This window comes from Canis lupus, chromosome 12 (assembly GCF_003254725.2).
Source record: "Canis lupus dingo isolate Sandy chromosome 12, ASM325472v2, whole genome shotgun sequence".
In the NCBI taxonomy this organism is placed as follows: domain Eukaryota; kingdom Metazoa; phylum Chordata; class Mammalia; order Carnivora; family Canidae; genus Canis; species Canis lupus.
In genome coordinates, this window is record NC_064254.1 from 4,658,335 (window position 1) to 4,673,426 (window position 15,092).

At 53.3% G+C, this 15,092-nt stretch overlaps 1 protein-coding gene across 7 annotated transcripts in view; it reads left to right on the forward strand.

The window, feature by feature from the left end:
- The window catches only part of PPARD (peroxisome proliferator activated receptor delta), an 87,765-nt gene extending 76,799 nt beyond the window's left edge, over window positions 1–10,966 (forward strand). For all 7 annotated transcript variants that reach the window (XM_025418541.3, XM_049092055.1, XM_035697598.2 and 4 more), the window contains 5 exons: window positions 4,874–5,028; window positions 5,746–5,884; window positions 7,243–7,445; window positions 7,620–8,070; window positions 8,826–10,966. In XM_025418541.3, the coding sequence (XP_025274326.1) occupies window positions 4,874–5,028; window positions 5,746–5,884; window positions 7,243–7,445; window positions 7,620–8,070; window positions 8,826–9,073 (1,196 nt within the window). In that variant the 3' untranslated portion in view covers window positions 9,074–10,966. The remainder of the gene's footprint in view (window positions 1–4,873; window positions 5,029–5,745; window positions 5,885–7,242; window positions 7,446–7,619; window positions 8,071–8,825) is intronic.
- The last annotated feature ends 4,126 nt before the right edge of the window (window positions 10,967–15,092 follow it).

Below are 15,092 nucleotides of genomic sequence, written 5' to 3' on the forward strand. Positions count from 1 at the left end.
GAGGCAGGCAGGACAGGCCTCACTATTAGCACACAGCAGCGAGGCAACTCACATGCCCGGGGTCCCCCAGCTGGGGAGGGATCGGGGCAGCTGTCCCCTCCTGCTTTGGTGATGGGCATCCCATCCACACCCAAGGAAGAGGTCAGGGATCTGTGGGGCTGGGGCTGAGGAGAATAAAGTGCCATTCCTCCTGGCCTTGGTACCTCCTCTCCTAGCAAGCACTCAGTGGGTGTCCAGGCAGGGGCTGGCTGTTCAGTTGAGGACAAGACTGCATGCCAGCCCTGAGAAGCCCACTGTGCAAGTGAATAGGACAACAGAAGTAAGGAGGGTGCTCAGTAACCCAGATCCAGAGTCCCACAGAATTGACCCTGACTTCAGAAGCTATTTGCTGGCTCTGCCAGCAAAGTAAATAATGTTGACCCCTCCTGGCCACCCTCCCAGCCAGGACAACAGTATACTGCCAGCAATGGAGCCTAGATATACAAGAGAACTCTCATCTATACATAAATGATGTAAATGAGGTCAATAGTGTCTGTTTGCTGAACTTGTAATCCAAGATGGTGCAACAGATGGTTTGCTCTCTGGGTGTTGGGGTTAGTGTTTACTCTGAGTCTAAACATTTGAGTAATGGCATGGTGTCATCCTCAGCAATGACATGTCTCATCATTCATCATATTCATGAATTATTGATTAGTGGTAATGAATATATACATACATATGGAAAGTTATAGAGTACAGTAAGAGCTCAGCCCCAGGGGTTGGGTGGTTCTAGGTTAGAATTCTTACTCTGCACTGTATTAGTCAGGGTTCTCTAGAGAAACAGAACCAATAGGTTGTGTGCATACATAGAGTGTGTCTGTCTTTAAGGACTGGCTCACACAACTGTGAGGGCTGGCAAGTTGAAATTTCTCAGGACAGGCCACCAGACTGGAGACCCAGGGAAGCTGATGCTGTAGCTCGAGTCTGAAGGCAGTCTGGAGGCGGAATTCCTCCTTCCTTCAACTGATTAGCTGAGGCCTACTCATGTTATGGAGAGTAACGATTTCAGTGTTAATCACATCTAAAAAATTATCTTCATGGCAACATCTAGACTGATATTTGACCAAAAACTGGTCAGTATGGATACGATGGCCTGGCCAAGATGACACATAAAATTAACAATCTGGTTAATGCCACTGTCAGCATGTTACTTAACCTCACCTATAAAAGGGTCAGAAGACCTGCTCAAAGGGTTATTTTAAGGTTCACATGAGATTAATGGTATACAGTATCCAGCAGAGCCCCTGGCACACAGTAGGCATGCACAAAAAAGATATTATTTGTATAGACACACAGTCTTTACAGGGAAATCAGGTTTAGGTTCAAGTCCCAGTCCCACCAAGTATGAGACAGATGACTTTGGGCAGGTTCCTTAACCTCACCAAGCTTCAGGTTCCTCATCCTTTTTTTTTTTTTTTTTTTTTTTTTTAAAGATTTTATTCATTCATGAGAGGCGCACACACACACACACACACACACACACAGAGAGAGAGAGAGAGAGAGAGAGAGAGAGGCAGAGACACAGGCAGAGGGAGAAGCAGGCTCCATGCTGGGAACCCGACCTGGGACTCGATCCCGGGTCTCCAGGAACATGCCCTGGTTCAAGTTCCTCATCTTAAATGGTGCAAGTTACTATCCTCCAAGGTGATATAGAATGATACTGACAAGCTCTTGGGGGGGTGGGGTGGCTGATAAATGCTGGTTCTTTCCCCCTTCCTGAGGGAGAGCTAGAGGTGGGCCCTTAGGAGATGCCTGGGGAGTCAGGCAGGGCGTGGCTGGAGTAGAAGTTCAGAGGCAGAGCTCAGTGCCAGATGATGGCCATCAGGTGAGCAAGTATATTTCCTGAGAGCAGAGGAGGAACTGGGGGGAGGACGGCACTGGGCTGGCTCAGAAGAGCAGCTGTGCAGGCAGCTGGCCCTCAAACTGGCATGGCCTGTGTCTCCAGCCAGCATATCTGAGGGGCACCAAGGCAGAGACTCTTGATAAGGGGGAGGGCCTCTCGAAACCCTAGTCTCCCACCAGGAGGTCATGGACAAGGTGGTAGGACCTTCAGAACCTGGTCCCCAGAATGGGGGAGCATTCTGCTATCATTGCTTTTGGGTAGGATGGTGGTTCAAAGGTAAATCCTTGAGCCATTTGGTCAGCCAGGAAGAAACAGAACCTTTATCTTTAGAAAACTGACTCCCAAACCACCACCACCTCAGTATCCCCGCTGCACATGCACATGCACGAAGCCTACCCCTGGAGGATGCATACACTTCTGCCCACCCTAGCACCTCATCCCCTCTGCCTCTCTGCCGTGTGTCTCAGTTACTTTTGTTCTCTTATTCCAAATGGGCAGGGGGAGGGGTGCCCTTGTCCTATTAGCCTGCCACTACCAAGCATTGACAACTGCTTTTGGGTTCTGCAGCTTGTGTCTGTTTACCACCCAGGGGCAGGACGGTGTGATCCAACACCCTGACACTGCCCTGAGTCTGTTTCTCCACAGTCCCATTTGCAGCACTTCCCTCTGAGACACTCGTCCTGGGTCTGTCCCCAGGATTCTGAGCTCAGACTGCTTTGGGGGCTGGTGAGGCTTGAACATCTCAGCTTCTCCCAGGGTTCCCAGTGATCCTGAGGCCCCTGAGCCAGGGGCCAGTGGCAGGTCAGGGGAAGTGAAAGGAGGCTTGGTCTGGTTCTAGGGGTTCTCTGGGCCTCATAAGCAGAGACACCGCCACCCCCCTTAGATTTATGTGAAGCTGTAGGGGAAGGGATACAACCAGCCAGAAAGAGGACAAGTCACAGTCCCTGCCTGCGTGGGGTACACAGCTTGGAGTATGCAGAATTATGGCTTTCTGATAGGCACAGCCCTAATTCACACTGATATTCACATGCACTTCCAAGTTCTAGGACTTCTCTCTATAGTAACTGTGTTACTTTTCACCATGACTTTCATTTTAGAGAAGGAAACTGGGGCCCAGAGGGCAAAACTGGGTGTTGAGCCCAAAACACCAGTTTGAACTCAGTCACATTCTTAACCTTCATGCCTGCTCTTTCTGAGCATCTGGAAGCCAACCTGGAAGTCTTCCAAAGCTCTCACCTTGGAGCCCAGAGAGAGCAGCAGTCGCCTTCCCTGACAGCCTCATTCTTGAGTGGTGGCTCCTTCGAAGTCCTGCACCATCTGCCTGCCCCTCGGCCGGTGTTGCCACTCGCCGTGTTGTCTCAGTTTTCTTACCTCGTTCTTACTTCAGCTAGTCGAGGGCAGGGCCTGGATCCTGCCTTGCATGCAGCAGGTGCTCATCAGATGCCTGTTGAATGAAAAGAGAGGATGGTATTGCCTCCTGTGGTGCAAATGACCAGACACCTGCCCAGCATCCAGGGCCAGGAGGGAGAAGAAGGCGGGCACTGCGAGAGGTTGGTTTACTGCAGCTGAGATTCGGTGGTGGAGGTGGGCTTTGAGATCCAAAGGCAATGTGATTAGAGATGTCCCATGTCTAACAGAGGAGGCAGACATGTAAGCCACAAAAACAAAACTGCTTGAAAGAAGTGACACAAAGTGAACCTGCACACAGACCACACAGATTGGAGAAGGAAGTGCCGGAAACCCTCCTGCTCAGCATCTACACAGGTGTCTACAAAGGGGTTTTATGTGTGATCTCATTTTCTTCCAGCAGCTCATAACATGAGCTCTGTGGCCCCCATCACTGTGCCCCCAGGATCTGCCCGGCCCCTACAGCCAGGTGGTGCCAAGTGCAGGACGCCCAGGGAGCCTGAGAACCCCTTATGTCACAGTCACTGCTCAGAGCCTGCTCCCTATGCAGAAGCGGCACCCTGGGGGCAGAGTTCCTGCCCAAGGGCCCTCACACCCTGGTGGAGGACATCCAACACTGGGTCAGCACATACAGACTGTCATGTTGTGGCTGAGGCTTTGGAGGAAACCATAGTGGCTCTGCCCTCCCACAGGAGCACTGTGCCCTCCCAGGCAGCCCACTCTCCCTCATCTGTGGAATGGCTGAAGGTTGGGAGCTAAGGCCCTGGAACAGGACAGGCCAATTTTAGGAATCAGGGACTTGTGGCTCCCCTGCCCTTGCCAGCCCAGGGCGGGGGGCAGGCTGCCTGATCCTCTCCGCTGTGGTCTGGTCTGGTGTTCGTGCTCCCCTCTCTGTGGCTGAGATAGGGCTTGGCTGAAGGCTTTCTTCCTGTCACTCCGAGTACCACAGGGGGGGAGCTGAGGAAGGTGTGAGAAGGGTGGGGTACACTCTGGGGAGGGTGGGTTACGCCTTAGGAGGGAACTCAAGATAATTTGTGGAGTGACCTTTATCTGGATTATAGAAAGGGAGGAACGGCAGCCTGGGAAATGTTAAGTCCGGGCGCGGCTCCATGGCATGGGTCTGCCTAAGGTACCGTCCTACTCTGAGCCACTGATTCTCTGGTCTGGGGACTTAACCCCTGCCCCTGAGGAGGTTGCTCGAGCATCAGGACAGAGCAGAGAAGGGCAGATGGGCAGGCCAGCATCGCTGAGGCAGGACACACACACACCCATACCCCTCTCCTCCCCAATGGTGAGTACAGCCCAGGCAGGCTCTGACTTCCCCCAATACTGATAAGCTGCCATTTCCCAAACACCTGCTGTATGTCAGGTCTAGGGAAAAGCCCTGGGTTCTAGATGAAGGAACTGATCCTCAGAAAGGTTGACTACTTGAGGCACATAGCTCTTAATGAGCTGAGTGAGAGCTGTGTGATTCAGAAACATGGGCTCTTCCTACCATCTGCTCTGCCCCCGTGGGCCCCAGTCACTTCCTTGGGCCCCCATCATGGCAGAAGGTGAAGCCACCCCCATGTTGTGTGTTCGCAGACCTCTCCCGGAGCTCCTCGCCACCATCACTGCTGGACCAGTTACAGATGGGCGGTGATGGGGCATCGTGTGGCAGCCTCAACATGGAGTGCCGTGTGTGCGGGGACAAGGCATCGGGCTTCCACTACGGTGTCCATGCGTGTGAGGGGTGCAAGGTGAGGCCGTGGCGAGTGGTGGCTGGCAGTCGGGGCTGTATTTACATGGTGAGATGACCTGCCAGAGAGGCCAGGCCCTGACAGAACCTACTATACTTCCCACCTGGGAGGCAGCCAGGTCCTGGGGACCATTCCAGGCCTCAGCCCTGGTCCCTCTGGTCCCTCCCTGCAGGGCATCACCCCAGTCACTCTCCTGGGCTGTCTGGCTGCCAGCACCCCCTGGGGATGTAGCTCTCGAACACCGGCAGCACCCAGTGAGGGTCTTGGGCTGAACCATCACCCTGACCTCAGTGTTTCCTGCACCTGAAAGAGTCTCTCTGAGGGAAAAAAGGAAACTTAACATTCCTATTTCCAGGGCTGCTTTGGGGCTCATCCTCCCAACTGCACACCCATCAAAATTTTATATATTATTTTACTAAACCACTGTCTAGAAAATGCCAAGAACCAGATACATTTATGAAGAAATCAGGTTAGCCATGATACAATTTTATGTTACCAAACTAACAAGCATTTAAAGGATGTATGTAACTCTCAAAGGTTTTAGAATTGTTTACTCTCCTCCTCCTCTCCAAAGGAAATTTCCCTGCATTACTTCCAAATTTCAGGAATTTCTACATCTTCACATAGAACTGGGGCCCCTGACTTAACATAACCCATTGGGCAGAACAGGATTCTCCACATTTTGTGGCTTCTTCTCACCTCTTCACTGTCCCTCAGGGCTTCTTCCGTCGGACGATCCGCATGAAGCTGGAATATGAGAAGTGCGAGCGGATCTGCAAGATCCAGAAGAAGAACCGCAACAAGTGCCAGTACTGCCGCTTCCAGAAATGCGTGGCACTGGGCATGTCGCATAATGGTGAGAGCCACCCCGAGCCAGACACAGGAGATGCTGGCTCCACACAGCCTGAGACCAGAATCAGGGGAGCCCAGGAAGGGAGAGCCCTCAGAGCAGTGCCTGGCACACAGGCGCAGAGTAAAGGTCAACTCTGGAGCCTTGGAGCCAGCATCAGCCGTCCTTCCCCAGATCTGCCTTCCCCAGACTGCTCAGCATCCGCTGTGGGTCTGGGGCCTGGGGCAGTCACCTCCTCCCAGTACCTGAGGCTTACCCTCGCTGGCCCAGACGGGAACTGGGAATTGACCCCAGCTCCAGTAGCATTGGAAACACCACTCCCAGAACCTCAAGCCTGTCTCAGCTGACCTGACACGGTGTCAGGAGCCACTGCTAAAGCCTGGGATCACCTTGGCCCTTCTTAGTTATTGAAGGCAGGCAGGAGCCAGTAAGTGACTGCACGTGTCAGCTGCCGGGAGCCAGACAGGAATTTCCTGGAGGCCAGCCACTCCCAGGAGACACAGCCTGCCCTGAACTCGGGCCTCCTACAGAGTCTTCAGACCCCATACAGTAGGATTTTGAGAAACCTCACCTGCCCCCTCTTTGCCTGTCTGGGTCAGACACTGCCCCCCCACTGTCCCCACCGAGGGCTGGGGAGAGCCTCTTATTTAAATGTCTCCACCCTGTCTTGCATTTTAGATGGTGGCAGGACCCAAGCCCTCCATTGGAAGATTTTCCTAGGTGATGGGGGCTGGCGGGTCTGGGGTTTGGTCCCTCCCTTCAGTGTGTATCTGCCCAGGCTCCATTCCTTGGGTAGGCTGAGGGGATTTCCTAGGAGATCTCAGGGCCAGCTCATTTCTCACTTTTTCTCTTAAGAGAAACCAGACTTGGATCCTGCTCCATTTCTAATGACTAATTTTTTAGTGCTTACTCTGTGAATATTCTTATTTAATTGTTCAGACAGTCCAGTGAGATTTAAGTATTAGCCCATTTTTCTTACCAATAAAGGTGAAATAGCCTGCCTTAAGTCACACGGCCAGTAAGCTGCCAAGCTAGAGCTCGAGCACCAGCCTTTGACACCACAGGCTGTCTTCCCGCCTGTCACACTGCCCCACTGCCTTCCAGCCACAGTGGCTCAGTCAGCTCCCTGAGTTAGGGTTCCTTGTATGCCAGGCACTGTGAACAAGACAGAAGCCCTATCCCCCTGGAGCTTACATTCTAGCGGGGTTCCCCAACATTCCAGTGTGCTGGCTGTAGAGCTTCTGAGGGTCCTGGGCTCAAAAAGTGTGTCTCCATTTCTGGCCCACGTACCTGTAGTGAGACAAGGAGGTCAGGGGTGCCAGCTCCTGCCCGGGCTCCTCGATGACCCATCCCCCTCAATACAGCCATCCGCTTTGGCCGGATGCCAGAGGCCGAGAAGAGGAAGCTGGTGGCAGGGCTGACAGCAAACGAGGGGACTCAGCACAACCCACAGGTGGCTGACCTGAAGGCCTTCTCCAAGCATATCTACAACGCCTACCTGAAAAACTTCAACATGACCAAAAAGAAGGCCCGTGGCATCCTTACGGGCAAGGCCAGCCACACGGCGGTGAGTGTCACTGCTTGCCCCAGCAGTCCCAGGCTCCAGGCTCTGTGCTGCCTGCCTAACTTCTGGGGGAACCGGGCCTTCTCCCTCCCCTTGCGCCGTGGCCCAGGCAGGGGTTCGGGGAGTGTATGGGTGGGTCTCCCCAAGGCCCGGCCTCTAACAGGGCCTGGTTTGCAGCCCTTTGTCATCCACGACATCGAGACGTTGTGGCAAGCAGAGAAGGGCCTGGTGTGGAAGCAGCTGGTGAACGGCCTGCCACCCTACAAGGAGATCAGCGTGCACGTCTTCTACCGCTGCCAGTGCACCACAGTCGAGACTGTGCGTGAGCTTACGGAGTTTGCCAAGAGCATCCCCAGCTTCAGCAACCTCTTCCTCAACGACCAGGTGACCCTTCTCAAGTATGGTGTACACGAGGCCATATTCGCCATGCTGGCCTCCATCGTCAACAAGGACGGCTTACTGGTGGCCAATGGCACCGGTTTTGTCACCCGTGAGTTCTTGCGAAGCCTCCGAAAACCCTTCAGTGACATCATCGAGCCCAAGTTTGAGTTTGCTGTCAAGTTCAATGCCCTGGAACTTGATGACAGTGACTTGGCTCTCTTCATTGCAGCCATCATTCTCTGTGGAGGTAAGTGAGGGGGGGGCAGGCGGGCCTGCCCCCCACACCCAGCCCTTCCGGGGCTTGGGCCCTCACTGTGGGGCACCAGGCTGGAGCCCGAACAGCATGGGGAGGTGCCCATGTGAGGATGGCAGTGCAACCTCCGAGGCACCAACCACATGGAGGACCAGATCCCTCTTATAGATGGAGAGGAGACAGAAAAAAGACTGAAAAGAAATATGCCAGCATGTTAATGGGGATGATTTCTGATGGTGGAGAAGTTCTCCATATTTTACCCGCGTTTTTCAGATTCTGGTACAATAAATAGAATAATCATCATGCTGACAGTGCCATAGAGCTTACTTCACACCAGGCACTGTTCTGGTTCCTTTTCCTAGATTATAACTCATTTGATCCCACTCAACACAGTGGATGCATCACCCCATTTTACAGATGCACAAACTGAGGTCAGAGAGGCTGAGTGGCCTACCCACAGCCTTGTCACTGGTCTGTCGTAGGGATGGGAATTGGATCTAGGCAGTGAGTCTCTTAACCATGAGGTCATACTGCCTTTCTCAGCAGGAAAAACAAAACGAAGGAGACAGGCCAGGACCAGGGGTGGAGGGACTAGAATACTCTGTGGAACAGTCACTGACGGGACAGGGCTTGGTCTGTCACATCAGTAGGGCTGCTGCTCCCTGGGCCAGGTCACCCACACGGGGTAGAGGTAGAGATAGGGGAGCTCCCCTGCTCCCTCCCACAACCTCTACCCTGTGTCCCCACAGACCGACCAGGCCTCATAAACGTGCCCCAGGTGGAGGCCATCCAGGACACCATCCTGCGTGCCCTCGAGTTCCACCTGCAGGCCAACCACCCCTACGCCCAGTACCTCTTCCCCAAGCTGCTGCAGAAGATGGCCGACCTGCGGCAGTTGGTCACCGAGCACGCGCAGATGATGCAGCGCATCAAGAAGACCGAGACGGAGACCTCGCTGCACCCCCTGCTCCAGGAGATCTACAAGGACATGTACTAAGGGTGTGCGCCCGGGGCCTCCAGGGGTGAACGGACAGAGCCAGGACTTTCTGTGGAATAACCCCCGAGCCATGGGATCAGTCCTGTGCGCAGACACACGGCCACTTGTTCCCTGCCTTCCCCTACCCCCACCTTTTCCATCCGCCTCTTTCTCAGACCCTCTTTCTTTTCTCATTTCTTTGCGCGCTCTCTCTCTCCCTTTCTATGGGTTTCCACCTTCCTTCCTCCCTCGCCTTCTCTCACCTTCCCTCTGTGTCTCCCCATCCCTTTGTGTGCCCCTCTTTCTCTCTGTGAGACAGTTTGTGTTACTTCACCAGCAGCATGAAACGGGTCCTCTGCTTTCGTCCGCCTCATCCCCTGTCCCCCAGGAGCAGGGGGGGAATGGGCCTTCCCTCTGTATGAACATTTTACCTGCAAGGGTAGGGGCCTTGCTTCTGTCTTCACAGCAAAGGACTTGGGCCAGCCAAAGAAACACTAAGCTCTCTGGGCCCGGCTTCCTGGGGCTGACTGCAGTCACAGCCCCCCAAGTCACCGGGGCCCTGCCTTGAGGGCCGGAACACCTCCCCCACACTGTTGCCACCCTCCCCTCTGCAACCCCTCTCCAGCAGCACGCCCCAGCCCCACCAATACCAACACCCTCTCTGTTCTTTTACCAGTCTTCCAGGCCAGTGTCATTAATGGTCCCCTGCGCTGGCCGCTGGGGGACACCTCCAGCCTGGAAGGAGGTGGGCTTCCCTCCTGGGGCCCCCCACCGAAGAGGAGCAAGCCTCAAGAGAGGCAGAGGCTGGCAGGAAAGACAGCAAGCAGCATACTTAATTCTGACCCCAGGTGTTGGGGTCGTCGGCAGCCCCTCTCCCACCACCCTGCAGCAGCCACCAACCACAGCTCCTATTTCTTCACCCAGTGCCAGGGCTTGGCCTCGGCTCCAAACAGGAGCACAGCCAAAAGCTCATGCACACACACACACCCCCACACACACCCCACCCAACACTCCCTGGAGCTGCCACTCCAGCACAAGCAAGCACTGAATCACTTTACCTGTTCCTCTCCCCTCACCCTCACCCTCCTTTCCCTGAGGTAGATGGGCCAGCCGGGCCTACAGGTGAGCGAGCGGGCAGGGGTGCCCTGTTGAACCAGCCCAGAACCTGCTCATGGAGGGCATGCCAGGAATAAACTGATCCCACCCGGTGTGACATCCCTTTGTCCCCGCAGTTCTGTGCTCCCCTCCCCTGTATTCAGCCCCGCCAACCACCTGGAACTCACCCCACACAGCTTCTGGTGACCGAGGATCTTGCCAGGCCCAGAGGATCTTGCCAGGCCCAGGACGGCTCCTCTGGCCCTTGCCTCTACCCTTCCCCTCCTCCCAGGTGAAGTACCCGGCCTCAGAGGAGGGACCAAAGCCCAACTTGGATGCTGTGTCTGAGCAGGAAGGCAGAGAGCCCCCCCACAGCCTGCTTCTCCAGGAAGGAAACTGGCCTGGAGGGATGAGGGACTGGGGAGGGTCTCTGAGAAAGGTGGGGAAGACCTGAGGTTAGAGCCCAGGCTTCCTGGGTCCTGTCCATCTCCCCCCACCTTCCGTGCCCTGGGATCATTCTCTATGGACGAGACTCTTCCCTCACCTGCCCCCACCCTCAGCTGACCAAGGATTGGGGTTGGGGTGCTCCCTCTGAGCCAGCGCTGTGAAGGGAAAGATGCTGTGCCTGACCCCCCCACACCCCCTCCCGCACCCAGGCCTGGTGCTGAGGATCTAGCTCTTTTCAGTGTCTGAACACAATCTCCAAAACTGAAATGTATATTTTTGCTAGGAGTCCCAGCTTCCTGTGTTTTTAATATAAATAGTGTACACAGACTGACAGAACTTTAAATAAATGGGAATTAAATATTTAAGACTCGATTGAGGCTGCCTCGGTTTCCTGCATGTTCTTCCTGGGGGCTGATGGGACTTGTCCCCCTGCCCCTATAGTGCACGAAGGGGGAAACGGGGCCGCGCGAAGGAGACTTTGGGGCACAGGCCAGGAGGGTTGATCGGGCTCCCCCGCCACCTGGCTGCTCAGCACTTCTCAGTCAGCGAGGGTGGAGGACCGAGAAGACACTGCCCTACCCCGCGCGGAGCATCTGTGGCACGAGGGGGAGAACAGGTACGCGTGCCCTTGGTGCCGTGGCACAAACCAGGCCGGGGTGAGGAGGGCCCTGGAGGAAGCAGTCCCTGCACGTGAGACCCAGCCTTTCCTTGGCCAACACCCCGGTTTTCTCCTCTGCTTCCAGGGGGGCCATGCTCGTAGAGGCTCCCCGAGAGCCCAGCCCTCGGCAGCTGGTGAGGCAACCTCAAGATGGGTTTCAGTGCTCGTCCAGCCAGGAAAACAGACACCCCAACACATTTCAAAATGGGGGATTTAGTATGGGAAATAGTGACAAAAGGATTGAAAGGCCTGAAAGAACAAAAAGGGGGAAACTGAGGTCATCCAGACATTAGTAACTGGGCAGACACCGTCACTCCCAGGGCCGTGTGGGCAATGGGATCATCTAGCAGCCATAGGATACCCACGGACACTGCAGAAACCAGGAGCCCAAAGCCACTGTCCGGCGTGACCGTAGAACCGGAGTCCTTGCACACGACACCTAGGGCTGCTGGGTGGCCTGGACCACCACCGCCGCTCTGCCCTGGGGACCTCCTCCCTCCTGTCTTCCAGTCGGCTGCCTGGACCTCCCGTTGAAAAAAAGCACCTCAAGGGAGGCTAGGGAATGTAGTTTGCAGACTTCCAGCCCCCAAGGTACAGAGGAGCGCGAGGGGGAGTGGGAATGGAGCCCAGATGAGAGCCCAGAGCCAGTGATTAACTAGCCGCCAGCTGGAGGGGGCGGCCCCAGGAGACGCAAGCTTAAGGCCATGGTCAAGTCTGGCTCTAGCCTCCCTCTTGTCTCTTGCTGGCCAGAGCGATGTGAACTCCATCAAGTCCCATAGGGTTCATCTCAGCCAGGAGAGTGACAGTCCCAGGTGAATAAGAGGATGGAGGAGGAGGAAGAGGAATGCTTGGAACAGGGGCATCTCTGAAACTAATAGCCTTGCTTATGATGGAAACTTGTGGTTTGCTTGGTGTATTTGGCTCACCAAGTATCCTTCACTCACATCAAGTCGAAGACTGGCTCAGCTGTTAATGGCTAGTCCTCTTCCCAGCACTAAAGAGTTAAGAATATGGGATGCCAAATAACTAGCTGGCGCTTAGTTCAGGGAGGAGAAAGTAAGTCTGTTTTTGTTGTTACCTGGCTTCTGGTGCTGCAAACAGCATCACTTTGCTCCAGTACCTTATTATTAGTATCACTAAGTGATATTCTTTATTAAGCACCTATTCTGTTGTCAGGTATCCTGCATGCATCATCTCTTAATTCTCAACCACTACCCTAAAGGTAAATATTATCACCTGCCATTTCACCAGTGAGGATGCACAATGAGAGACATTAGCGAGTGTGCCTGGTCACTCAGCTTGGAAAAGGCATATTCATTCAGGGCCCTAGGACCTCTGCTGTTTTACCCATGAGGAAAACTTGGGGAGCAAGTCGATCTCTTTTCAATGTTGCTCAGGACAAATGAATCAAATATTTAAAAGAGAAGAAAGCAACCTTAAGAGAATGAGAAGTTACTATCTTTGTAATAGCTCTTTAAAACCAATGCAATAAGGGCACCTGGGTGGCTCAGTTGGTTAAGTGACTGCCTTCAGCTCAGGTCAGGGATTGAGCCCTGCATCGGGCTCCTCCATCAGCGGTGAGCCTCCTTGTACCTCTCCCTCTACCTGGCTCTCTCCCTGCTTGTTTGGGCACTCTCTCTTCCTCTCTCTCTGTCAAATTAATTTTTAAACTCTTTTAAAAAATAAAATTAAAACTTCTGCAATAACTTTATTTTAAAAAGATGGGGCATGGGATCCTGGGGTGGCTCAGTGGTTTAGCGTCTGCCTTCGGCTCAAGTCATGATCCCGGAGCCCTGGGATCCAGCACTGCATCCAGCTCCCTGCTCGGTGGGGGAGCCTGCTTCTCCCTCTTCCTCGCCCTCTCCCTCGCCCCCTCCCTCTGTCTGTGCTCTCTCTCCTGCTCGCTCTCTCTCAAATAAATGAAATCTTTTTTTTTTTAAATATTTTATTTATTTATTTAGGATAGTCACAGAGAGAGAGAGAGAGAGGCAGAGACATAGGCAGAGGGAGAAGCAGGCTCCATGCACGGGAGCCCGACGTGGGATTCGATCCCGGGTCTCCAGGATCGCGCCCTGGGCCAAAGGCAGGCGCCAAACCGCTGCGCCACCCAGGGATCCCAAATAAATGAAATCTTAAAAAAAATAAGATGACTAATATTTTCAGCATAGGTGGCCACAGAACTGGCATTGTCACATGAGCAGAGAGGCTGATGGGGAATGTGAACAGGTTGAGTGTGGGGTTTGTAGGCTGTCTAATGGGCAGGTCCTCACTGACGCGAGGTTCGGGTAAATAGGAGGAGGAGGAAGAGAAAGGGCTGGTCATTTAGAGGGATTCCCAGACTTCCAGCTTGGTGGATCAGTGGGATCCTGCATTCACACTGGGATTCCAGGAAGAGGGCGAGACTCAAAGATGTTGAGCAGGCAGTGATAATGCAGAGAAAAGGCTATTAACACTGTATCCTTTTCTTTCTCCCTCTCATCCATCTTTCTCTGCAAGAAGGAAGCTGGTCCTATGTAAGCTGATCACAGGTTGCCCACAAACCTCTCCTGTACCTGACCTTTCACAGAGTGAAAAGCTGAAATTTCGGTTGTGGAGAACTTCCTAATTTCATTAGCTAGAAATTAGCAAATCCTAAACCCTCTCTTCAGAACTGGACATTGTTCTAACTTGGTTATAGAGACACATTTTGGGATTATCTCCTTTGCTGGTATTATTAAAACTTAGTTCACAGGCACCTGGGTGGCTCAGTGGTTGAGCGTCTGCCTTTGGTTCAGGTCCTAGGATTCCTGGGATGGGGTCCCGCATCAGGCTCCCCTCAGGGAGCCTGCTTCTCCCTTTACCTATGTCTCTGCCTCTCTCTGTCTCTCATGAATAAAATCTTTAAAACTAAAACTAAAGCAAAAAAAAAAAAACTCAGTTCAAAGAAGGAAACAGATTCCCAGGGTCACTCTGCTGGCCCAAATAGACCTTGTGGGACTTAGAGAAAGGCATCCCTTAAGACACTTCACTGCCATCTTCTGGAAAATAGTTGTAATAAATGTAGTAAAATCTATGCAGTGATCCCAGTGGTGGCTGAGTAGGAGTAGTGCCTTTTGTGTTATGTACAACCTATCCAACCTTACATGCCAGCCTTGAGTTTTCCTTGTTCCTGGAGCAACGGGGCTTGAAGGCAATGGTCTTCTCTCCTTCTGCCCTCTCATAGCCAGATCCGATGCTGATTCTTCAAGCAAGGGAATGGCTGCTGCCCCTTCAAGTCTGATTGTATTTATCTGCACCAGCTACCAGATAAAGCCCTCACCTCTGATCCTCGCTGGACTGAGAGTACGCAGCTGACCTCTGGGAGTGAGGTGGTAACAGCAGGCATATGGGACAGGGAGGCTGCTGGTCATGTTTATCATAAATGTCTGTGATAAATGTAAAACCCATACATGATGTCCATAATGATAATGGTGTCTGCTAAGATGCGGCATCTTTGTGCTATGTACAACCTGCCCGACCTTACGTGTCAGCCTTGACTCTCTTGTTCCTGGGGTAATGGGGATGAAGCTGATGGATTTTCATTGATTTCTTTCTCTACTCCCAGGGCCCAACAGTGTTCCTAGGAGGCACAGAACAGCAGGAAGACGAAGTGTTCTTCATGGACTGTGCCCTGGCCATGGCCTTCTGGAGTTCAGAACTCTTACTAGGTCCCAGTTATTCTTTTTTTTTTTTTTTTAAGATTCTATTTATTTATTCATGAGAGACACAGAGAGAGAGAGACAGAGACATAGGCAGAGGGAGAAGCAGGCTCCACGCAGGGAGCCCGACGTGGGACTCGACCCCAGGTCTCCAGGATCAGAC